The sequence below is a fragment of the Pungitius pungitius genome, chromosome 16 (assembly GCF_949316345.1).
Source record: "Pungitius pungitius chromosome 16, fPunPun2.1, whole genome shotgun sequence".
NCBI lineage: Eukaryota > Metazoa > Chordata > Actinopteri > Perciformes > Gasterosteidae > Pungitius > Pungitius pungitius.
Genome location: NC_084915.1, coordinates 3,195,253 through 3,221,607, shown reverse-complemented (window position 1 = coordinate 3,221,607; position 26,355 = coordinate 3,195,253). Strand labels below are relative to the sequence as shown.

At 42.7% G+C, this 26,355-nt stretch overlaps 1 protein-coding gene across 3 annotated transcripts in view; it reads left to right on the top strand.

Annotated features, from left to right (window-relative positions):
- The window catches only part of dlg2 (discs, large homolog 2 (Drosophila)), a 168,379-nt gene that overhangs the window by 87,489 nt on the left and 54,535 nt on the right, over positions 1-26,355 (top strand). For 2 of the 3 annotated variants that reach the window (XM_062558238.1, XM_062558237.1), the window contains exons 6-11: positions 16,596-16,649; positions 17,583-17,633; positions 18,389-18,513; positions 21,055-21,224; positions 21,467-21,603; positions 26,007-26,151. In XM_062558238.1, the coding sequence (XP_062414222.1) occupies positions 16,596-16,649; positions 17,583-17,633; positions 18,389-18,513; positions 21,055-21,224; positions 21,467-21,603; positions 26,007-26,151 (682 nt within the window). Of the gene's footprint in view, positions 1-16,595; positions 16,650-17,582; positions 17,634-18,388; positions 18,514-21,054; positions 21,225-21,466; positions 21,604-23,353; positions 23,426-26,006; positions 26,152-26,355 lie in introns of all 3 variants that reach the window. The other variant, XM_062558236.1, reaches the window with a different exon arrangement.

The window sequence follows — 26,355 nt, the reverse complement described above, 5'->3', positions numbered from 1 at the left end:
GACTTCCGCTGTTCTCCATTAATTGCAGACTAAATATTACTGATTACAGTGTAGCTACATACATAATCATGGACCCCTGTAGTCTGTGTGCCACATTCACTTGAACAATAAGCAGCATGCTGCTTAGCAACCAATGTTTGAGTTTGTGAGAGTGACACAGTAGAGTGAAGTAGAGTGCTGGGTCTAATTGCCCAGGGGTAAGAGATGGAGGGAGCCAGCAGGTAAAGGACAGCATGCATGGAGATGATTCATGATCCAGATGTCTACAATTTATTATAAACATTCATAATCAGTTTGTAGATTAATTTAACTAAAGCTATAAGAACACATTACATACGTAATCATGTATTGCAATAATCAGTGGTTATAGCAGAGACCCTTCATACCATAGTTGTATATTATCAATACACTAGTGAAGCTAATTAGCACAATTTTGGGAGCAAGAGCACGCCTCCAACACGCCTCTTCCGGCATTTCTATAAATACAGCTCAACCCACACTTCTTGTTCTCGAGTACGCATTCTATAACATGACCGAGGTCATGAAACATACGATCAAATGTACGACCATCCTACCTACGTTGTGTCACGGCACAGAGATGCCATCGAACTTTCCCCTCCAGACGACAACATTCTCTCCAGCAACGACCGGAACGAACAACTCACACTCAAATCACCCAGTAGAAGCAGCTCATAGCACCGGATTGCCCACTGTCTTACAGATGCACCCTCGTACTGTTTTGCATGGATTACTGATTAAATACTCCGTTTTGAAGTCTCGCTTCCGGGCCTGTTACGCCAGGATTGTTCAAAAAACAATATTCTTCCTTGACTTGGTTGCAGTTAAACATGAGAGCAATACTGCCCCCAGCACTTCCTGTAGTGTTTTGCAACACCAAATGGAAATCATTGCTGCCACCCATGCTACTTGGAGCTACCAACACTGGGATGCCAGCTCACAGCAACAATCCTCAACCTCTAGAGCCAGCTTCGCAGGAGCTCATTTTTTTAGGTACCCCATGCTAGTAACGGGTTGGACTCCCTTTTGCCTTCAGAACTGCCTCAATTCTTCTTCTTGGCATAGATTCAACAAGGTGCTGGAAGCATTCCTCAGGGAGTTTGGTCCATATTGACATGATGGCATCACACAGTTGCCGCAGATTTGTCGGCTGCACATCCATGATGCGAATCTCCCGTTCCACCACATCCCAAAGATGCTCTATTGGATTGAGATCTGGTGATTGTGGAGGCCATTTGAGTACAGCGAACTCATTGTCATGTTCAAGAAACCAGTCTGAGATGATTCCAGCTTTATGACATGGCGCTTTATCCTGCTGAAAGTAGCCATCAGAAGTTGGGTACATTGTGGTCATAAAGGGATGGACATGGTCAGCAACAATACTCAGGTAGGCTGTGGCGTTGCAACGATGCTCAATTGGTACCAAGGGGCCCAAAGAGTGCCAAGAAAATATTCCCCACACCATGACACCACCACCACCAGCCTGAACCGTTGATACAAGGCAGGATGGATCCATGCTTTCATGTTGTAGACGCCAAATTCTGACCCTACCATCCGAATGTCGCAGCAGAAATCGAGACTCATCAGACCAGGCAACGTTTTTCCAATCTTCTATTGTCCAATTTCGATGAGCTTGTGCAAATTGTAGCCTCAGTTTCCTGTTCTTAGCTGAAAGGAGTGGCACCCGGTGTGGTCTTCTGCTGCTGTAGCCCATCTGCCTCAAAGTTCGACGTACTGTGCGTTCAGAGATGCTCTTATGCCCACCTTGGTTGTAACGGGTGGTTATTTGAGTCACTGTTGCCCTTCTATCAGCTCGAACCAGTCTGGCCATTCTCCTCTGACCTCTGGCATCAACAAGGCATTTCCGCCCACAGAACTGCCGCTCACTGGATGTTTTTTCTTTTTCGGACCATTCTCTGTAAACCCTAGAGATGGTTGTGCGTGAAAATCCCAGTAGATTAGCAGTTTCTGAAATACTCAGACCAGCCCTTCTGGCACCAACAATCATGCCACGTTCAAAGTCACTCAAATCACCTTTCTTCCCCATACTGATGCTCGGTTTGAACTGCAGGAGATTGTCTTGACAATGTCTACATGCCTAAATGCACTGAGTTGCCGCCATGTGATTGGCTGCTTAGAAATTAAGTGTTAACGAGCAGTTGGACAGGTGTACCTAATAAAGTGGCCGGTGAGTATATATATATTTACCCAAAAAGGAATGCAACTGGCTAAAGCAACAAGGTAACGCAACGACTTAGCATTACAATGGAGCAACATATCGCAGCAACATAATCAAGGGCTCAGGCACTGAGATGCCTCTGCCCCTCACCACCCTCTCCAAGCCACCCCAACTGCTCGGCGTATCCTCTGGCACCGGGATGTCAGACCTTCACACCTCTTAGTTGCACCTTTCGTGGCCACGAGCTGGAGCTATCAGCACCGGGATACCAGCTCACAGCTAACATTAATCTTCAGTAATTACACGTAACACAACAAGATAACCAACAATGCAACTGAAGAATGTTACTTAACAAGAAAGTAGCACAAACGACACAGTATGTAATGCAAGCTGTAGGCGAGCCTCATTGCAAAGAGATGCAAGGTCACCTCACCACCATCCACCTCCCACCCCAACCGCTCGGCGTAACCCCGGGCACCGAAAAGCCAGTCCCCCACACCTCCGGGAGGCAAGCTCAAAGCTAAAGTCATGTCCAGTATTTACATAATGTAGGAAACCCAACGCTGTCAAGACTGCAACGGCAGGAACGTAATGCAAGCGGTAGGCAAAGCTTATAGCACTGGAACGCCAGAGCTTTACACCTCCCAGTCGCACCATTCATTGCTACATGTTGGAGCAACCGGCACCGGGATGCCAGCTCATAGCTCACGTTAATTTTCAGTATTTACATAATAAAAATTGTAAATAATAACTGCACACAAAGGCAACCTAACAACATCAAGGATGCAACACAGTCAAGAAAGCAATGCCGGCAAGAATGTAAAGCAACGAGGCAGAAAGATAATGCAAGCTGTAGGCAAGGCTCATGGCACCGAGATGCCCGCCCACCCTACAACCCTCTCCCAGCCACCTTATTTGCTCGGCGTAACCTTTGGCGCCGAGATGCCACAATCAGTTGCACCATTCATGATTCCCAGTTGGAGCAACCGATGCCGACTCACCCCACCACCCTCTCCCAGCCTCCCCAACTGCTCTGCGAGTTTTACGCCTCCCCAACGCTGTCAAAAATGTAACGCAACAAAGCAGCAACGCAATGCAAGGCTCATGGCACCGGGTTACTAGTGTACATCTCGTGCAGATCCTCATGATCCAACCGTCCACCCTTTCCAAACAGAATCACTCAGAAGGCTTCATGATCGGCCCATCCACACGAACGCAATTCCTTCATTACCACATAAACCCCATCGGCATCGCAACTAGGAAATACTTGGGAAAGAAACGTACCAACATTGATCTCTCTGCACCGGACTGCAGCACCATATCAAGCATAAACAGCTTGATTCCTATTGAAGATTTCTCCGAACTCTGAGTTTCTTTCTCAGCAGAAAAAACAACAGGACCATCAACACTCACCCTCGGAATCATCACATTCGAGGCGTCTCGGCCAACTGAGAAAACTCAACCGCATCAGCCTTCTCATACTTCACCTCATACTTCCTCCTTACCACATGCGGCTCTAAACATCAACTTCATCTTCTGGGCCACCTAAACCTGTTCTGCATATCGTCCCTCAAGGAAGATCATTCAGCTGTCACCTCTTAGCATTAGCCGCATTAGTCCCATCCCTCCGAGATTTCATCCCCCCCGACAGTTCAAGCCGCGCCAAACTCTGTCTCTGGCAGAATCTGCTCTACTCTCTGAACGGGAACACCTTTTTTTACGATGACACAATAACACGATGTACATTTGTATACTGATTCCTCTCATTTGTTTTTTGGGGGCGTTTCTACAAAAGAAGCTGGTTCGCAGAGAAATGGCCTCCTCAACCCCCATCAGCATCCACTCTCACTCGTCTTACTGGACAGCTTGGAAGAGCATCCACAGCCAATCAAGTAACCTTCCCATCATTCAACCTGGTGTCCATGACACTTCAAAACGCCTACTATCTTAACCTACCGTATCGACATAAACTTCTACTGCAAAATCTCAAACGGGAAACCTCGTGCAGCCTCGAATCATACCAAATTAGCCTCACTCACCGTTAAAACCTTCTCCAACACAGTTATTCTCACTTACCGCCCACCAAAATCAAATTCATCCTTCCTCTCCGATCTGTCTGAACTTCTCATCCTAGCATCATCCTTACCCCTACTGCTACTGGGAAACTTAAACATCCACACGGACTCCCCCATCTGTAAACTTTCCCCAATCTGATCACAAACTCATCCAATTCACAATCCCTTCTCCATCACCCCGTCTGAAACTCCCCAGAGTCATCTCATTCCGCAACATTAATGTCCTATGCCCCTACCTCACCGACCTCTTCAACTCCTCACTGTCCCATAGATCTGTCCCCTCAGCCTTAAAAACTGGTGCTGTCACCCCCACACTCAAGGTACCTGGCCTGGGCCCCTCCTGTCTCAATCACTGCCGCCCTATTTCCAACCTTCCCTTCCTCTCCAAAACCCTTGTCTCCACCCAGCCTCAATCCCACCTGCATTCCAAAAAACTGCTTGAACCCCTCCAATCTGGCTTTCGTCCTCTACACAGCACAGAAACTGCACTCCTCCAAGTCCTCAATAACCTCCTCACCTCTGCTGACACTGGAGCCCTCAAAATCCTCATCCTCCTGGACCTGAGTGCAGCCTTCGATACCGTGAGTCACAATTTTCTGCTCACCAGACTCCAAGACAAGGCACTGCACTCAGCTGGCTTAGTCATACCTCACCAACAGATCTCACTTTATCTCCTTTCACAAAAACTCCTCTGCCACATCCAAGGCTGTGTACTCAGTCCACTTCTGTTCATAATCTACTTATCCTATGCCACTTCAACCTGGACTTCCACTGCTATGTTGATGACACTCAGATCTACCTCAGCACCAACACCCCTCACAACCCACCGCTCTTCCACATCAACTCCTGCCTCTCTGCAATTAAAGCCTGGATGCAACAGAACTCTCTAAAACTCAATAGCGACAAAACACAACTCCTCCTCATCAGCTCCAAATCCACCCTCGCCAAAACCAACAACCTCACACTCAACATCGATGGCACTTCTATTTCCCCCTCCCCCACCTTCGTAACATCGCAAAAATCTGTCTGTCCCTCACACCCCCTACAGCAACGAAACTCATCCACGCCTTCATTTCCACCCGTCTTGACTATTGTAACTCACTCCTCTATGGCATCAGCAACACTGATCACCAGCAACTCGTCCAGAATGCAGCTGCACGACTACTCACCCACACCAAATCATGGAATCATATCACCCCAACCTTAACGGCCCCTCAGATCTACCTCGGCTGGTTTACTTTCCACCCCCACATCCAAACTCCGCAGCTTTGGGGTCAGAGCATTCTCCTGGGCAGCTCCAGAGCTCTGGAACTCACTCCCCAATCTCATCGAAGACTCCCTCACCACATTCCAGTCCCGCCTCAAAACACATCTTTTCTCATCTGCTTACCTGTAGCCCCCTCCTTCCCCCTACCAATCAGTACATGTGTTTGTATGTGATTGTGCCTGTGTATGTCGCCTTTTGTTGCTAGTCTCCTGTCTGTCTCATACCATTTTCCCCCCGCCTATGTTAAAGCGTCTTTGAGACTACTATAAAGCGCTATAGAAATCTAATTTATTATTATTATTTGATATATTTCCCATTGCAGGTAATGTTTTCTGCTCATTGTGGTGTATGTTGTTCTGGGTGTGGGCCGCTGTTGCTCCACCTCTTTTCCTTAATTCCTCCATTGATCTGTATAGATCTAATCTAGTTTTGGCTTTCTGACAGAGCTTACTTCCCTCAGGCATTAATTATGCCTCGATGTGATTTATTTCAGTGGGCTTCAGCACCCAGCACTCATTGTCTGATCTTATTGAATCTGCATCTGTGGCCCAGCCAACGCAGCTCTCACACAGTCAGATATATTGATTATGTGTCGCAAGTATTTCCCGTTTGCTTAGACTCCCCTCAAGCAATCTGTCCTCGCCAGCTTCACAACATCCACTGGTCTAAACTCCACCACTCGGTGTCTCAGCAAAACACAGATGAGCAGGGTGGAAGATGTGTTCCATGCAGAGCCTCTCATCCGTGTAAACTTTTGCTAACTTCTCACGGATGAGAGGTTGATGTTGAATATAGTTTTTAGTTTGTATCTGGAGGTTCAGCAGATCAATGGATTATTTTACTGAAGATATGGAGGCTTTCCTGTTGCTGGATCATCTAAAATAAAACAGGATGTGTGGCCGGTAGTAGAATCTGTCTGACTTGCTTGGATACTTCTGTCAATCAAGGTACATTTAAAACCAAGTCCAAGATGAGCTCTGTGGGGAAGCGGCGCTGGGACAGCATGTTGAGTAACTCATCCTTGGGGTACACCCTCCATGGTGGAAGTGTTCCCAACCTCCTGTCCCCTCCGCGCTCTGAGGGACTGGGGACCCTCAAGAAAAGACTGTCCATGGACATCCTGCGAGGCTGGGCCCCAGACTTGGGGAGCCTCAGTTTGGGGCTCAATCTCAATTTGAGCCCAGTGAAATGGCCCTCACTAGTTACCATCTGCAAGTGGAAACAAACCCTGACAGAGAAGCTGAAGAAGATGCACCGTGGCACTGAGGACAAATCACAGGTTAGAAAGCTTGCAAGGGCTAGAAGCCTGGAAACCAGTGTTAATTTTGTGGACCTTTTTCCCATGACTAAGACATAACAAAAAAGGATCTTTGAAAATAAAAACTACAACTAAATCTATTAAAACTTTGAGTAGATATGGTCGTTGATGAAGTCACAATACTTTTACAGTGCCGCCGAGTGCGAAGAGTGGTCAGTGGGAGGTTCCTCTGTCAGCACGGCAGGTCAGTTCCTCCGGTGGTCGGTGTTAGGATCCTTTTTCAGAACGGCAGAAGCCGATCTCAGTTGGGTATTTAGTGGCATGCGAATTCCTGTTTGCTGTACATGATTTTTTCTAACTTTATTGAGAATCTGGCACAACACAGGGAATTGCAAGTAGTGCAGCATCTTAAATAAAGTGAGTACGTCATAATTAACACAAAAGGGATTCTGTATTTGCTCATGATGTCTGAAACGGGTCATTTGACCAATGTTTTGATAATCGACCAATGCCAGCGGACAGAGAGCACCAGCGGACCGACTACCCCCCCTGCGCCGCGCCTCCCGTCGGGCTAAACCGTTCGGCCAACCACTAGCTGTTGAAAATGGGGTCTCATTAGGGCCTGAGCCGACTATCAGTCGGGCGAAGCCCTATTGAAATTGCAAGAATTATTATTATTATTTCGCCCCTTCAATCGCACTTTTGTCCACTTTTGTCCACTTCATCATGTTCAAAAACTCTTCTTTTGCACGCGGCAAACACGTCCACTTTAGTGCCCCCTTGTGGCTTAAGCTTAATACAGAACGGTACTGCATTACATTATTATTACAACTGAGGACATAATGAACATATTTTAACACCCCCACTTGTACTCAGATTGCTATCCTCTTAAGCAAAATGAAAACACAAAAACGAATGAATGTGGACTCCTGTCATACACATGTCAATCTCCAAAAAGAGCACCTGTAAACTTCCTCAGTTTCAACTTATTTATAGGTTTGGTCATTACATCACCAATCATGTTATCAGTAGAACAATACATCAAAGTCACTCTTCCCTCATTCACAGTTGACCTGATAAAGCGATACTTTGTCAATGTGTTTACATCTTCGTCTGTTTACAGGGTTTTTGGCGAGAGCGATTGTTCCCTGATTGTCCTCATGTACTACAGTTTGTGTGTACTCATAGTTATCAATACCTTCCAGTAACTGCTCTAGGTATAGACACTCTTGTATGGTTGATGCCAGTGCCATATATTCTGCCTCGCATGTGGATAGCGCGACAGTAGGCTGCTTTCTAGTCTTCCACGAGATCAGAGAGCTGTTTTGACGAAGGCTCACACAGTATCCTGTGGTACTGCGTCTATCACTGGTATCAGCCGCCCAGTCTGCGTCACTGTAGGCCTGTATACCTAGTTTCTCACTGTTGTTTCTCCTAAAACATAACCCTTTTTCTGCTGTTCCTTTGAGATACCTAAGTACATGCTTCACAGTGACCCATTGTTGCTCTGTAGGCTCAGCAAAGAATTGTGACAACCTGCTCACAACGAAGCTTAAATCTGGTCTGGTGCAAACAGTCAGATATATAAAACTTCCCACAGCCTCTCTGTACATCCTGACATCTTCCATCTTTACTGCACCCTCAGTATACTCCAGCTTTTGCTCACAGGGTGTTTCTCTTGGTCTACAGTCTTGCATATTAAAACGCTGTAGTATCTTGTTAGTGTACTTTTCCTGTGACATTTTTACACGCCCATCTGACTGACTAAAATCGATACCGAGAAAATGTTTTAGTTTGCCAAGATCTTTCATTTTAAACTTTTCTGCAAGCATCTCTTTCACATTTTTCAGTCTCTCTTCATTGCTCGCTGCAATGATCAGATCATCAACCCATATGATTATGATCACCTTTCCTTCTTTTGACTCTTTGGCATAAACACAGTGGTCGGCTGGGTTTTGTGTAAAACCATTCTCAGTTAGGCAATCATGCAAAACCTTATTCCAATTTCGCCCGGATTGTTTTAGACAATAAAGCGATTTTTCTGTATAGACTATACCCTCTTTCTCCTGAAAGCCCTCTGGTGGATTTATGTAGATCTCATAGTCTATGGGGGCGTGTAGATACGCTGTTTTCACGTCCATTTGGTGTAAGAGTAAACTCTCCTGTGCTCCTTTCTGTAGCACAACCCTCACACTCGTCAAGTCTGCAGTGGGTGAAAACGTTTCCCCATAGTCTACTCCCAGTTTCTGGCTGTAACCCTTAGCTACAAACCTTGCTTTATGTTTGTCTTTTCCGTCTGCATCAGTCTTTATTGAGTAAACCCATCTACCCCCCACTGTTTTCTTGCCTATTGGTAGTGTTGTCGGGGTAAAAGTTTTGTTCTCGTTCAGGGATTGGATTTCCTCATCCATTGCTTTTATCCATCCTTTTGAGTTAGCTGACTCCATTGCTTCCCCATAAGTCTGTGGAATGCCACATATGGCTCTACAGCAATAGTCTACTGTGATATGAACCGTCACCATCACTGTCTTCAGTTACAAAGTCATCTAAGTAACTCGGTGTTCTCCTTTCTCTAGCAGGATACCTCCTACTCTCGGGTTCATCACTCGGCACACTCTGTTGTGCTTGGGCAATTGGTTCTTGAGCATTTTCTGTACTCCTACTCTGTGTGGTCTCGTTAGTCAGGGGTCTCACACTGTCAGAGTCGTCGCTTGGATCTGGCTCACCTGTCTGTGTCTGTTTTTCCATGGCTGCCTTGCTCACAAACTTCACTAGCCTGTGTTTTTGAACTTTGGAGTCTGTTCAGTACGTCTGCTAAAACACCGGTTGCTTTCTATTGCTGCTGTTTGTACTGCATAGGGCCATAATTGCTTTGGTAGTGCACTCTCAACTAACATACATCTTCCCATCTCAAAGAGAGTACGCCAACCTCTCTCTGCAGTTCCGTTTTGGTGTGGGGAATACGGAGCTGACGTTTCATGTCTGATGTTGTTTTTCCTCAACAGTGTTTGAAAATCACCACACAGGCTTAAAGTACAGGTCTGGCAACCCGTTGTGAAGTCCAAATGGAGATGTCGGGCTCGTTGGGGTGACACGCAGTGCAGAAGGGAGGAACCAGGGGGGTAGTCGGATCTGTGGCGAGAGAAACAGAGGTCAGAAAATAGAGCTACTGGTGGGGTCTTAGTAGTACGGAGCCAACGTTCCCACGTAGTGGAAACGATCTGGCGCCGGAGAGGTGAGCAGCCCAGGTCTAAATGCTGTAGGGGCGATTGCTGGATGAGGTACAGCTGTGCAGCCTGGAAGGCCACGCCTCTGCAGGTGGAGAAAAGACAGCCACAGGGGAAAAGGCAGCTGACCCACAACATTGCAGGTCTTTTGCAGCTCGGCAATGGCCTAGTGTTGGTGGACTCTGGTTTGAATACCAGCCCTAAGAGTGATTTATTTTGTCTCTTTTTGACCCGCGTGTCCGGCTGACCGCTGCCCCCCCCGACATGCAAGGAGAGGCCCGTTCATCGCTGCTCGCAGCTTTAATTCTTATTGGGCGTGAGCCGACTGAAAGTCGGACGAAGCCCTATTGAAATTGCAAGACTTCTTATTCTTATTATTTCGCCACTTCAATCGCACTTTTGGGGCCTTTATCATATTCAAAAACTCTTGCATTATTGCATGCGCTTCAGAAGTGCGAAAAATTCAGATATTCTTGGGGTCGTGCAATTAGGGGATGAAAAAAAGTGCTCTCTAGCGCCCCCATAAAAACCCCAAAAGTGCACCCTCTGGGGAATTTTTTTCCCACTTTTACCGATTGACTTGATCCTTTGCACACAGGTGCTCTTGGATGTGCTCTAGTCTCGCGTGAGTTTATGTTGTTATCGCGAGAGTTCGCCAGCTCAAACTTAATGTATTTCTGTTAAAAGTAACCTCTATTCATGTTTTGCACTTTGAACATCGCCCCAACTTATTTAATAAGACACCTGATGTGACTTAAATTGTGTTTATTGAATAATGCTGCAAAAAATTGTCCCCACAAATCGCATTCTCTGCCCTGACGCAATGCGGGTGAATCAACCTCTTTGGGTCACGTTTTGATTGCGCAATCACAAGAGCCCCTGTGGCCGAGTGGTTAGGTACAGGTTTTTCATTTGTTTGACTCAAATTCGATTCCTGTTACAGCCATAGTGTTTATTTGTTTTTCTTCTTTTTAACTGCGTGTCCGGCTGATATAACGAACAAAGGGATTCAGTTTAGGCTCCTTGGTGAGGTAAATATAATTTGTGTCGTTTGTATTATATCTTAATGAACTTGTTTATTTCTTGTGTGGTTTGTGCTCAGAAATATTTGTTTTGTTTGTGGGGTAGGAACTATGTTTACGTGGTTAGTTTCGGGGGGATATGTTTTAGTGTCACAGAGCCAACAAGTATGTGAAGTTTCAAGTTAAAACTCAGCAACGGGATCATCATTTTAAGGTAGCTCTCACAGTAGTAATAGTTACTGAACTAGTGTTCTCATTCCCTCTTGGATGTGTGCAGCCAGTCAGGTACGTTTTGTTTAAGGTCTTGATCTGTTCATGTCCATGGCCCAATCCCCAACCCACCCGTACGGATTAACAGACGTTCAGGCGTGCCGCCGCTAACTCCGTGAGGGTTTGGTCCTGTCCCTCTGTCACACCGATGAGTGTTTGAGGCTCTCTGGCAGACATTTTGAGCCCCATATGAACTCTTTCTGTGTGTCCAGACCTGTCATTTTAAAATATATGTATTTAAATATTATGCAAATATGAAAAAAAGGTAATATACATAATCAATATTTACTAATTGATTTATCAGCTATTTTGTGACTGATCTGCCATGAGCCTTAGCAAATCACAAGAACAAATTAAAGTCCATTGCCACAAATCAGGGAACAAAGTGGTCTTCCACACTCACCAACGAAATGTGACATGGAAACATTGACGCAACAAGGGATACAAGACACACAGGGCTTACATGCACAAGGGAGGTGCAGGTGATTGGACACAGGTGGAACAATTATGGACGCTGCAGACAATCACCGGGGAAGACAGGACAAGGCAGGAATTGGAGTTACCCCAGGGACACAAGAGATATGAGACTACAAAATAAAACAGGAAGAAAAGCCAAACCGTGACAATGCCAAATAACTAAGCCCGTGCAGACTCAGTACAATAACAAATGAAGATCTTAAACCAAACTCATAATAATGTCCTCTTATTTATTAATCAATGCAAAGACTTGTGACTTAAATCCTGGCCATCACACGTGGCAACATAACATTTGGGAGCAAAGTGCTGTCCCATTCATATTTACACTAGCTGACATTAGCTACGTTCTTTAAGGTTTAGGGCTGAGGGTTTAGTATGGACACAGCTCCTGTATCTGTGACTATGGTAGCCCTTGGGATCAGTGTTGAATGAGTGAATGGGTGTCAATAGGTGAATGATGACATGTAGTGTTAGAGCTCATCAAGAAAAGTTAGGAAATGTGACTGTCCTGCTGGTGATTGGACCAGCAGGTATTTGTCAGCATAACAAGTGTAGAAACCCAGACTGATCTGCAGAGCGGAATTGAATGAGTTTGCGAGATCAGGATGGTCTCACCAGGATAGCCTCAGGTACCTCGTTTGTCAGCATTTTAGACCTAAAGACAATCATTGAGTTGGAAGCCTGTACTATAATGTGAATTACAAGATTACATGTGATCTTTATAAAATACCTTTGAATGAACTCCAGCGTCAACGATCCAGCGGCAGCATACTCAAGGTTGAAGACGTAATAGCTGCTGAAGAAAGCAGCTACTCCGTGTAAAAAGAAAGGGTGTTGGCCTAACAGCGGTAAAGTGAGTGCAATACCGCCCCGCTGCTCCGATTCTCTGGCCAAGCTCACACTCCATCTTGTGTAAAATAAAGACCAAACAAAAAGAATCAAACGATTTCTAGTCATTCGCGTAAGAAAATCAAGACATGTGTCTGCAGCTCAAGACGGCTCAATGACAACACCTACGGAACAACATCACACTCCCGGTTTAAGACTCCGAACTGCAGCCAGCAGACGGGCAGCGCGTCGGAAAATGCCGGTGTCTCGGCGGGGGCCGAAGAGAGTGCTCGGCGTGTAGCCTCGTTAGCAGTTTAGCTAGCTAGCACTGATGTCTGCCCTCGTTAGCACGGCTCGCTCTCCCATGTTTGAAATATCTAAACATGCATGTCATTACTTACGGTCTACTTATGTACCGTTAGCTAACCACGGTTAAATCTACACGTCCCTGCACAGTGGATTACTCCTGAGCTACTGTTTTTATGGCCATCAAACACTTAGGTAGCGCTCACAAATGAACCAGCTGGTCACTAACGAGCTCACGGCGGCAGTCAGTGAGTTACTGAGAATCGACACCTCATACAAATGCCCTCTGGAGCAAAACTATTTTGGGTAGCCAAAAAATAACGTGATTTTGAGAGACACAAGACTCTACTGAACGGATGAGTATAGTTTTTATGTCTCTACGTGTTAAAAAAACTGCTTAACTTGCAGTTTACAAAACATGTACCTTCTGTTGTTTGTTTTTTTTTAAAGTCGGCAGATTTGTATTGAAGCCTATCGGGCTTGGGACAGACTTTCTCTCACTATCGGGCTCCTCACGCAAAAAGTAAATAACTGTGGGATTCCATACTCATACGAGTCCGACCAGCACAAGCACGGCATTGTTTTTTTCTAGAAATGGAGCCTGAAAAGTGAATATTGTGGCCGTAAAGAAAAAGTGCCTTTTTATTTTTTACCGGATTCTGACTTTGTCCACACTCTAGGATTCCGGAACTCCACTCTAACTTCGAAACGGACCCAAAAACTAATGAAACATAATTAGTGATCATGAAAAAAGTATAATAGATTTTATATTTATAAAATTGTTAAGACTTGTGTCAACATTTTAAAGTTTAAATGGTGTTTCTAGTTGAAAGATTGGAAAAGCTGAAAAAGTTGAAAGTTGAAGAAGGTTAGAGGATTTGAAAATTTAATGGAAACCATGTTAAAAAAGTTAATGATTTTAATTAATATAAATTCAATTTTAAGAGCAAGAAAGCTGAAAAGTCATAGCACCCCTCTCCTGAAGGAGCTGAACATTTTAATATTTTAATGGTTTAAATAGCGAAAAGTGTGAAGGAGTTGAAAGGTGGCACGAAGAAATATAATAAGTTGAATAAAGATTTGAAGAACAAAACTTGGAATGCATGACTGCATTCCAACAATTAAAATAACATGGGTGTAAGTGCTACAAACTTGCATGCTGCTCACATTCTCCATTCAGCCCGGAACAGAAGAGAGACATGATGGCGCCTTCAGTTTAAAACAGTTGATGGTAATGTCATGTGACTTCCCATCAGTGGCGATTTCTTTAAGACTGCAAGGGAAGCTCAGCTTCCCCTAAAATATCTAAAATGTAATGGTCAAATATGTACTATTGTGTTAACGTTTTATTGAATAAAATGCGTTAGAATACGTTCATCTCGAAGACGAGTTAGTTCTGAATCAGCTGACTTGATTTCCTTCTCATACATTCCCGTAGCATCTCAGTGCATTTTCCCTGTTGAAGCCTATGGAATGCCGTTTTATTCCAAATTAAATAAATGAATAAATACACGGTAATGCATAATGACACTGCATTTCATAATAAATAAATGAATAAATACACGGTAATGCATAATGACACAGTATTTCATTTCACGGTCTTATATGCAAATCAGGGGGCGTGGCCATCTATCACATTCAGAACAGACAACAGAGCCGTGTGCAAAAAAGGCTGGCTAAAGGACGTGAGAGTGTTGACATAATAGAAGACATCGGTTTCCGAGATAGCATGCTAGCATTAGCGGATCAAATCGATCAACATGGGTTATCTGCAGATACTATTTTGACACATATTGAGGGTTTTTTGGAAATACTAGGGCTCGCGGTTCCCACTTCGGCAGCTCTTGACTGCGGTCAACTCAGCTGACACTTGAATTTCAGTGCACGTTTATGCTGACATTTACGGTATTTGAGAAATGGTGCTTTTGAACTTGCAATTATAGGGCTTTTACTTTAGAGAAATCTTTAAAAATGTACAGTAAAAATATTCCATTTACTGTACAAGAGTAGTCAGACTGGTCCCTAACTCACATACTTCAGTCATTGTCCAGAATATTTGATTAAATAGCTTTTATTCCGGTTACTTGCTCAATACCGAGTGTCGGACGAAATTGCCTGCCAATTTCCATCATACATTTCATATAATTATACACCACATTCCTTGTTTCAGTTTAACCTAATTCCTACATTTCCTCCTTCGAGTTTAATATCGTTTTGTTAGATCGTTTGTTCATTCATTCATACAGTATACTAGGCTAGTGTTGTAGGGGTGAATTAACCAGCTAGCAAACTGCAGACGATGGCAGACAATGCTAATATTGTAGACCTTATTTTGGCAAAGCCATTTGAAAGTCTTCCTTACAAGGAGAAACTTAGAATCAAACGGCAACTTAGCGAAATTGATTTAGTGCAAAAGACAGGACAAAGTACCAGGTCTGTTCAGCTCTCCTGGTATGACAGAGTTAACTGGCTGACTGAAAGTGCTGTGACAAAGAAAATGTACTGCTGGCCAGGCCCCTTGATGAAACCTTCTAATGGATATTATAATTATATTATTATTTTATTATTATTTAATTATTACATTATAATAATTATATAACATTATATATATTATTATAATATTAATATAAATGGGGGGGTTTTAATGAAAAAAATGAGCTTCCCCTCTTGAATGAATGACCAGCAAACGCCACTGCTTCCCAGGGCATACTTCAATACAGTATTTCACTGTAATAATGCTGTTTAATGCTGTGAAATCCTTAATTTATTTCACTTGTGTTGTTGTGATATTACAGACCTTGTTGTGATATAACAGCAAGTTTTAGATTGCAAGATTTTACTGTAAAATAAGAGTTCAAGTTTTTACAGGTATTCATTGGGATATTATAGGGAAACTTAATTACAACAAGTTACTGTAAAATAAAACTGTTAATTATTGTGAAATGCTGGTAATTTTTAAGTGTTGGCTTAAGCTCACTTAGGCACTGGGGTCAGCTAAGAGGTAATTTTTAAGGAAGTGTTGGGGAAAGCGGGAGAGTTTTACGCGTGTTTGGAGGTAGAACACTGGAAAACACTGAAATGTACTTGTAACTTGCCACTGATGCGCACGTCTTTCCCTGTTAACAAAGAAATAAACCTAAACACACGCCTGTATGTCTCGTTTGTCCAAGTGTGCCACACTTTACGTTAACATGCACACTGGTTGTATATAATGCACAATATATGACCTCAATATCATCACATGACTGGAGGTCTATCTACCAATAAATAAGAGTGAGGTGCAGAGGAGAGGCAACCTGAGTCAGTTTTACCATGCAAAGTTAAAATGTGAACAAATGTACATTTACAGGCATTCATTGCACTTTTTATAAGTAACTGCTTTCCTGAATTCTTTAATATCAGTGCGGCATATATCTCCAATATGAATTAACCACATTCACTTGTTTACCACCAGTGTTCTTCTCTTTTCTTGTGAAACCTGCTCAGTCATAATGACTTTGTATGAGTTGTATGAGTGCAGCTTTTCTGCTGCCCTTTGGCAAATGGATGGCTGTTAAATTCTTGAGCATTTAGATATCTCCCCTGGATACATTTATGGGATGTAAGGCAATGTTGGACCCTCTATCATTAAAACATGTCTTCCCCTTCTCTCTCCGTCTCTCTTACAGGCCAGCCCTGCGCCGATAATCGTCAACACAGACACTTTGGAGTCAGTTCCTTATGTGAGTTTCTGTGTATGTTTGGATGCACGTCATTGAGTGGAAAATCCATACATCCAGCAGATTACAGCATAACTGAACAGGAGCCTATTATCATTTCAGATGAGATAATATGTGTATGGTGCATTGTTACATTTTGATTATGTACTGTAACTTACCATAGTAACAAATTAGATTTCTTTAATAAATTACTATTTCAAGACTTCTAAAGACCTCTACGTTTTGGATCAGAATACAGAAATGAAGCTGGATTTCAGGAGGTAATATCTAAGACAGGAGCATCTGCCTCAGCCTGGGACCTTTTGCAAACAGTTGTTTTTCCCCGGCCTAATTTTTTTAAACTTTTTGCTAGGATAGTTTGTTTATGTGATAGAGCTATGATCATATCTCCGTCTTTTACTGCCATGGCTATTTAGGTCATAAAGTCTTGTTTTTACATCCTATGCGTTCTGGTAATGACATCTGATGCTGAGCAAGAATGATTTCCAACTGGGAATATGCTATTCCGGTATGAATGTAAAATGACAGAAGTGCTCTCTGCAAATTAATCATCTCAGTGAAATAGAGGATGAGACTGAATCGGCTATAGATATCCGCCCCTGAGTTTGGGTTAATAGCAAACATCCTATTCCATCAATAGATCACCGTGTGGCACCTATTTAGCGATACATTCAAAAAACATATATTTTTGTTCATACTGTTGCCAACCAGTTTTCACCTTGAAATCCCAATCTAGCAATCTTTCATAATTGAGCAACAAGACAGGTGTGTGTGGAGACAAAGTCCTCTGTAGCTCCTTTAGCGCTTCATTCTAAGCCTGCCTTTTTGCTGTCCAATCATAAACAAAGGGTTGAATATAAATCCATTTTCTTAAACAACCATGTCACCACATTTTTTGAAGGGCTACAATACTCAATCTGTTTTCTGTTCCCTCAGGTCAACGGCACAGAAATTGAATACGAGTTTGAGGAAATCGCTCTAGAGCGGGTGAGTGTCTCACGTCCCTCACAGCTCTGGTTAACTTTAGATAATACATGCGTCTGCACTGTGGTGGAGTGGAATGGTCTCCTGGAGGCCTTAGAATAACAACCAATGTGGTGCTGAAGGGTGTTGACTCATCCATACTGCCTCAGCAGAGAATCTACGCTCAGTTATCTATTATCTGAAATTATTTTTTTCTTCTAGTATGAATTGTTCGGAATCAGTCAGTTAGCATTTCTGAGCTAGTGTTAGTTGTATGGCAGACACTAAAAATCCATCTACTAAGGTGATAAATTGAAACATGGTGAAGTAGCTAAACAGATTTGGAGTACATGTTTGCGTTTAGAGAAACAATTGATGTGATGCTGATACTCAATGTACAATCAGCTAAATGGGGAAAATGGGGTAAAACATCTGGTTTAAGATCAGCTCAACTGAACACAGTGATGATGAAGGGATACTCATTGGATAGGGATGTCGGAGACAAAAGGTTGGGAACCACTGCTTCTTGTTAATATTTTAAAATATATTACATAAATAATGTGCATTGTGCACTGCAGCGGCATTAACACTAGCTTCAAAGTACGCTTGCCAAACAGAAGAACAGAATTTTTTATAGAAATGACGCTCTTCCATCTGCACTGTTTCTATAAGAGGATGCTCAACACAGAGTCCCACTGAATAGGGGAACAAGCACCTTATATGTTGGCATTGTGGCTCACTACATACAGAGTGAGACTGACTGTTTTCCATGGCCACAGGGTAATTCTGGGTTGGGCTTTAGCATCGCTGGAGGCACAGATAACCCACACATTGGTGACGACCCGGGCATCTTCATCACCAAGATTATCCCTGGAGGAGCTGCAGCTGAGGACGGACGGCTGAGGTCAGTCACTCCCACTTACCCCCACAGCTTTTAAGAGGAGATGACAAGAAAGGTTTTCAGTATTTCCAAGGATGTGTTACAAAAACACGTGAGAAAAGACATCTCCTGTAAGTGTATGACTTAGAGATAATCTCTCACCGATCCACAATAGCATTGCTTACTCCTCCACTACTGCACTGGATAATCTGGCCTCAGAAAGCTTGCCTATAACACATATTTGAAATATTATACATTATCATCATTGCTCTGAAGCATTCTCTTCTCTTTGCAATTAAATCCCACATCAACAAACCTAAAGTATTCTGCAGCATCCGGCGATAGTCACTTCATGCTTTTAGAGTGACGCAGCATCAATACCATTATTAAATGATCGGATACAGTCCATCAAGTCTTCTTTTTTCAAGGCAAATGTCAGTCCAGCTCCTGTTCTTTCTCTAAGCCACAGGAATCAGAAATCGTTTATTGCCATAATATGTCAGACATACATGGAATTTGACTTGGCGGTTGGTGCATGAGAGCAGACAGTACAATAACGGACAACAGACAATGTAGTGCAGGAATAAGATAAAAATGTAATAAAATATATGCTATGGGTTAATATTTACACTGGTGTGCTGGAACTCAATGTCCCCACTGTCTCTACATCACAGCCACGTGGCTACATCAACAAGGCTGTAATATGCTGCAGAGACATGCAAAAATACATCAAAAAGTATTTTGATAGAAAATACCTCTCAAATAAATGTATTGAAATAAAATACAAAATAATTGTATTAATATATATATAGTATTTTGTATTCAAAATAGAGGATTTTACATTTTCTCACAATTTAGTATACCCCACAAACTGGAGTCACAGAATGTCAGTGTAACTAAGCAAAAACAACAACTTGATTAATTATGTATATATACTTTTTTATTAATGGGAATCATCAGCCCATAAGCTTTGGCTTTGTGTCAACAGGACCACAACGCATTTGATTAGCCTCACAGATAAGGCCTACGTATACTGTAAAAGTAAAATGTAGAATTAAAACCTGTTAAAGACAGGTAAAGAACCTAAATCCCAACCAAAATGTAGACCCAGGCTGGTTCCATATGTGCTTGTTGTTTGTCCTTGTTTGAACATTATCTTGTTTAGACATGTTGTCCACCTGGCCAACTGTAGAATGTATGGAATAATAAATCTAAGAATACTTTCGTAATATGCTTTTTAAATCAAATAAATAGATATATCTAAAATATATCTATTTTTTTTGCTTTTTCTTATGCAAATTGTCATGGCCTGGCTAACTGAGAACTATAATATTTTCTAGTAATTGATAGGGCATTATGTCTTGCTTCTTATAGCTAGCTACTCAACTGATAAGTTAAACACTAGCCTAGTACTAGCTAAGAAAGCATGCTAGGGTCATTAGCATGTGAGCGTTGATTGCTATCTTGATAATAATCATCATCATGTAACATTACATACAATAGGCTTTGTAGCAAGACCCAGATATAAATTCTAAGTCAAGTTAGTTGACATATGTCAAACTCTTGACAAACAACCAACTCAACTTGAAGATCCAAAGACTGAACTATTTTTGATTAATGGAAAAAGTGTTTTGAGTATTTTAAATACAGAATTACTCCACTAGAAAGTATTTTCTTACGAATTACCTTCATTTACGCTTATTTACGAGCACATGAACCACAATTGCACAGTAAACAGGATCTACTGCCAACAAACACACACACAGTGTCCCCGGTCATTAATGTGTGTGTGTCCGCAGGAGAATACCAAAATGCTAGCATGTTAACTACCACCGTTTCTGTTTATCCAACTCCTGTTTTCTAAGCATGCAGTTATTGTTAGCATTATCTCATCCAAAGTTTGAATAGGGCTGTCATCAATACATGATTATCATGATCCAAATAATTATAATAAGGATATTACCCCAATATGTATGAAGAAAACTTTAAATGTGAATGATGCAGTCAAATTTAACTTTTGTTTATTGTGTTATTGGCATTTCTTTTATAGAGGATGAATTAGCCTCAAAATACGAGGTTAGGGAGGAGAACAGTCTGTAAATGTAATTATTTTTACCAAGTGGTTTTCTGGATTATTACACAATAATTTCTTTCTGTATTATTTAAACAATATAGATATTTTATTTTTAATCATAATTTTTTTGCTCAATACCTGTATATGGTTATGGCCCTCACTTAGTTCAGCTCTAAGTAAAAATAAGCATTGTAAGAATTCATTAATGTTGAAGTTTCTCATCTTCATAAATTAGTTCAAGAACAAATTCATGTAGAGAACTTTTCTTGAAATGGCTGCTGTGAAGCAAATCTATTTTACAAATCTCCTCATACACTGTTAACCAGTTACTGCCTTCAGAACCAACAACAAAACCTCTTTTATTCCCTCTGCCAATGGTCAGCCTGATCAGAAACAGTTATTTGAGTCACATCAAGAGTTTTTGATGCTCCTTGTACCAACCACAAAGTGTATCTATCTTCTCTTAATGATTCACACTATTTCTCGCCTAGAGTAAACGACTGCATCCTGCGGGTGAACGACTCAGACGTGTATGAAGTCTCTCACAGTGAAGCAGTAGAAGCCTTGAAGGTTGCAGGTTCTATAGTTCGGCTGTGTGTGCGCCGCCGCAGGCCAATGCTGGAGACCATCATTGAGATCAAACTCATCAAAGGACCAAAAGGTGAGATCCAACAGACACAAGTGACTAATATTTACAGATTGATTTCATAGTCACTGTTACTTCAGCTCTTTTTGTCTAAAGTCAAACATAGTATTGTCTGATATGAATTTCTCTTATACACTATACTAGTATGTATACTGTACATACATATACATATACTATGTATATATAGTTTATTTATATGTATACACATACTAAGGAAATAACCAACTACTTTTATACACACACACACACACACACAGGGCTTGGTTTCAGTATTGCAGGTGGAGTTGGAAACCAGCACATCCCTGGTGACAACAGCATATATGTCACCAAGATCATTGATGGCGGAGCAGCACAGAAGGATGGTCTGCTAGAAGTAGGCGACCGGCTATTAATCGTGAGTAAAACAGATTAAAATTGAGTGAATATATGTGCATTAGTGGTAGGTTAGGGTTTAGGGCGCTGGCTGCATTTATTTAGATCGGAGAGACTGATGTGGTAGTTGAAAACGGAGAGAGCTTGCATTGGAAGCAAAACAAGCACAGGCGCGACATACAGTTGAGAACTGTGCAGAGAAACCCCTCCATCTGTGAAACAGAAGGAATGTATGGCAAACAAACTTTACGCACTGCTGGGCTAAGCTAGCCTAGCAGTGCGTAAAGTGGGCTGGGCTAAGTTAGCTGCTAGGCTACTTCCATCTCAACATCTACCCTGCGCGCCACACAGTCTGTAGAGGACCTAAAAGACAGTGGTTTGGAAAATGTCCTGGCGAAATTTCAAACACAGGAAAATGATAGAGAGATGAGAGCAAAGTTCACAAGGACAGCAGGAAGAGTTGAAAGTTCAACATGTCCCACACAGTGAGATTCTGCCTCCAAGGTGATCACATGTGTGTAGTTGTGTTTAAAGTTCAATTTAACAGCAATGTTTATTGAAAGCCCTAAATATAATGTACCATCCCACAGATTTGTTTTTACTGGTTACTGCGTAAAGAAAAGACACCAGAAATTATTATATACAGTTGTGTGAAAAAATTGTTTTCCCCCTTCCTGTCACACTTAAATGTTTTAGTTAAAAAAATTAAATATTAGACAAAGATAAGACAAAATGCAGTTTTTAAATGCAAGTTTTTATTATTAAGGGGAAAAAAAATCCAAACCTTCATAGCCCTGTGTGAAAAAGTGATTGCCTCCTAGACCTAATAACTGGTTGGGCCACCATTGGCAGCAACAACTGCAATCAAGCCTTTGTGATAACTGGCAAATGGTCTTTCATAGCGCTGTGGTGGAATTTTGGCCCACTTATCTATGCAGAATTGTTGTAAGTCAGCCACAGTGGAGTGTTTTTGTGCATTTTTAAGGTCATGCCACAGCATCTCAATCGGATTCAGGTCAGGACTTTGTCTTGGCCACTCCAAAGTCTTCATTTTGTTTTGGACTTGCTGGTGTGTTTTGGATCAATGTCCTGCTGCAGAACTCAAGTGCGCTTCAGCTTGAAGTCACAAACAGATGGCCGGATATTCTCCTTCAGGATTTTTTGGTAGACAGCAGGTCTAGTGGCTAGAGAAATTGAACTCAGCTTTCCAAAGATGTGATAAACCAAAGTTAATTTATGTTTTAACAGGGGGGACAATAATTTTTTCACACCATGTTAAATTTGTTTGATGATCTGAAATATTTAAGTGTGATAAACATGCAAAAAAATAAGAAATCAGGGAGGGGGCAAACACTTTTTCCACTGAGGGATTATTGAGTGTTGCTGCAACAACACAATGCTAAATGCTGCAACAAAAAAAGGAGTAAAAATGCTTCATGAGACAGTTTTGTTTCATCAGAAAAAGAGCAAAAAACACACTAAACTTAGTTAAATGATTTAAAGTTTCAAATGTACGAAAAGTCCAGACATAGAGCTAAACAACAATTTTTATACCTCACAATGGCTTGCCTCTAATTACAGTTCAAATCTTTAAACGTGATGCCATCTCAAAGTGACGAGGAGCTTCAGAATGAAAAATCTGGTCAGCATTTCCACAATTCCCCTGAATAGGAAATAGTGCATTGGTTGTGTGCCTATGGAATCCCACAGACTTACACATTTGTCCACAGCACCCTGAGAGTCAAATAAAGTCCAACTATTTCTCCTTAAAGACTGAAGTTCTGGCGAGACAGATATTGGACTGGGATTGGACCCATGGTTTTGCTACTCAGGCCAGTTGTTGGGTGGGTAATTTTGTTTTGTTAAAAATCACGGCTTACTCTTCCTGTTTTGATTAGTCTGTCCTATCTATGTGGACTATCACCATAGCAACAAGACTCACACACACGCAGACACTCAGTCTCTGGCTGGATTTGGATAGAACTTGTTGCTTAGGAAAATTGCTAATGAGTGAAATGTTTGCGAAATAGTGTAGGTGGCCGCCACAATAAGAGCTGTTTGAATTCTTTAAATATCTATATCACATCATATCTATGTAGCTTTGTGAAAGTGGATTCCGTAAACACTGCAGTTGTCTTTTCCTAACACCTCAAGAATTATCCTAACCTTCTTTCCTTGACTCAGGAAATGTGGTTAGTAATAGATGTTAGGAGGTACATGTTTCCTCACCCTTACACAAGTGATTGGTATTCGCTGTAGTCTGACACATGACTTGGCTGTATTAACGAAGTTCTCTCAGGGGATAATAGGCCCATCGCCCTGACCACTGTAGTCATGAAGTCTTTTGAACGGCTAATCCTGTCCCACCCGAAGACCCTCACCGACCCCCTGCAGTTCGCCTACAGAGCCAACAGGTCTGTAGACGATGCTGTCAACATGGCCCTCCACTTCGTCCTCCAGCATCTGGACTCCCCAGGAACCTATGCCAGGATCCTGTTTGTGGACTTCAGTGTTTTAACAACATCATCCCGTCTCTGCTACAGGACCAACTCTCCCAGCTGCACATGCCAGACTCCACCTGCAAGTGGATCACTGAAGCTGAGGAAACATGTCTCTGCCTCTCGCTCCATCAGCACTAGTTCCCCCCAAGGCTGTGTTCTCTCCCCTCTGCTCTTCTCCCTCTGGCACCACCTTCATTGGACTGATCTCTTGTGGGAATGAGTCTGCCTACAGGAGAGAATCTGACCATCTGGTGTTGTGGTGCAGCCAAAACAACCTGGAGTTTAACGCTCTGAAGACAGTGGAGATGGTTGTGGATTTCAGGAAGAATGCAGTCCCACCTCCCCCATCACCCTGTGTGACTCCCCCGTCACCACTGTGGAGTCCTTCCGTTTCCTGGGCTCCATCATCACCCAGGACCTCATGTTGGAGCTGAACATCAGCTCCATCACCAAGAAGGTTCAACAGAGGTTGTTCTTCCTGAGGCAGCTGAAGACAATCGACCTGCCAAAGACGATGATGGTGCACTTCTACACAGCCATCATCGAGTCCATCCTCTGCTCCTCACTGTCTGGTACGCTACAGCAAGGACAAGGGCAGGCTGCAGCGTGTCATCCACTCTGCAGAGAGGGTGATCGGCTACAATCTCCCGTCTCTTCAGGACTTGGTTGCTTCCAGGATCTTTAAGCGGGCTAGAAAGATTTTAGCCGAACTCTCTCACCCCGGACAAAAACTGTTTGTGCCCCTTCTATCCAGCAGGAGGCTGAGGTTCATCAGGACCAAGACCTCACGCCACAACAGTTTCTTCCCTTTGGCAGTCAGACTCATCAACAGAGCCCAGGTTCCCCACTGACTGACTGTAACATCCCACCGGTCACTTTCTTCACACTCCACAATATTCACTAACAGTTTTACATGGCACTTTTGTCTGTTTGGTGGTGCACTTTTGTGGTGGCGGGCGTGGTTTCGGCTCGGCTGCAGTGGGAAGAGAGGGGGAGTGGCTCGGGGAACCGTGCCAGGTGAGGGAAGTTACAACCAGCTGGCAATAATTGACGGATGAGTGTGCTCTCCCCAAGATATAACGCAGTGAGGCGGCGAGCGAGAGAGACGGGAGTACAAGTGAGCTGGACGCCGGCGCGTTGTATGAAGCAGTACTCGACAATAAAAGTGTATTTAAACCCCGCCACCCTGTTGTCACGTGCCTCTGTCCGGAGCCCGAGCTACCCACACCGTACAACTTTATTTTAATTAAATTTTGTTACTTTTTTAACTCTTATTCCTTTATTTTTTAACCAACCCATAGTTTTAGATTACTAACCCATAGCATTATATTTCATTATGTTTTATTTTATTCCTTGCACTATGTTGTCTTGTTGTTCATGTCTAAATGTCTGTTATGCACCAACCGCCAAGTCAAATTCCTTGCATTTCTGACATATTATGGCAATAAATGTTTCCTGATTCCTTAATGGACCCGGGGGAATAGACTCAGAAGTCCAGACTGCCCAAGACGGAATGATGGAGAATGGTCATTCTGCAACTGGAACAGCAGTTGACTGGATGATGTCACAAGCTGGTCTTGCTATTTAGTCAAAGGTCGTACACAAAGTGACGCAATTGGTTAGATTACATTACATTGCAATTGGTGGTATCAATCACCCTCAAACAGCTGATTCTAGTTCATTAGTGGACTTTTAAATTATAAAATCAGTCTGCATCTCACATCTGAAAAGCATAACGTGGCAACCTACCAGTTCAGTAGTATAACAGCAAGCTTTTATTGAGGAGAGATTCTTCCTGAGCCATAGCTTAATTGAATTACCTTCCTACTGTTGTGTTCACAGCCGAACACCATCTGTCCTCTGTTCTCTGTAGCCTCTGAAGCTCATGATTAAACAAACAGGGACTACTTCTGTGTCCGAACAGGTAAACAACTACAGTCTGGAGGAGCTGTCTCACGAAGAGGCTGTGGCCATTTTGAAGAACACGTCGGACGTGGTTTACCTGAAGGTGGGAAAGCCCACCAATGTCTGCCTATCAGATCCCTATGGGCCTCCTGATATCACACACTGTAAGTCCTCGCCTCTTGTATTGAGTTATCTGCTTTTAGAAGAGTTTAAGTTTCACACTTCAGTTTAAGTTAACTGGAGTGTTTTTCATTTGTGAGATGTGTGTACTATACAATACAATCTTTTATTTTTGCGCACCCAATTGAATGTGAGGCTGTACAACAAGACTTTAATGGGGGAAAACTAGGATTTTACATATTATTTAG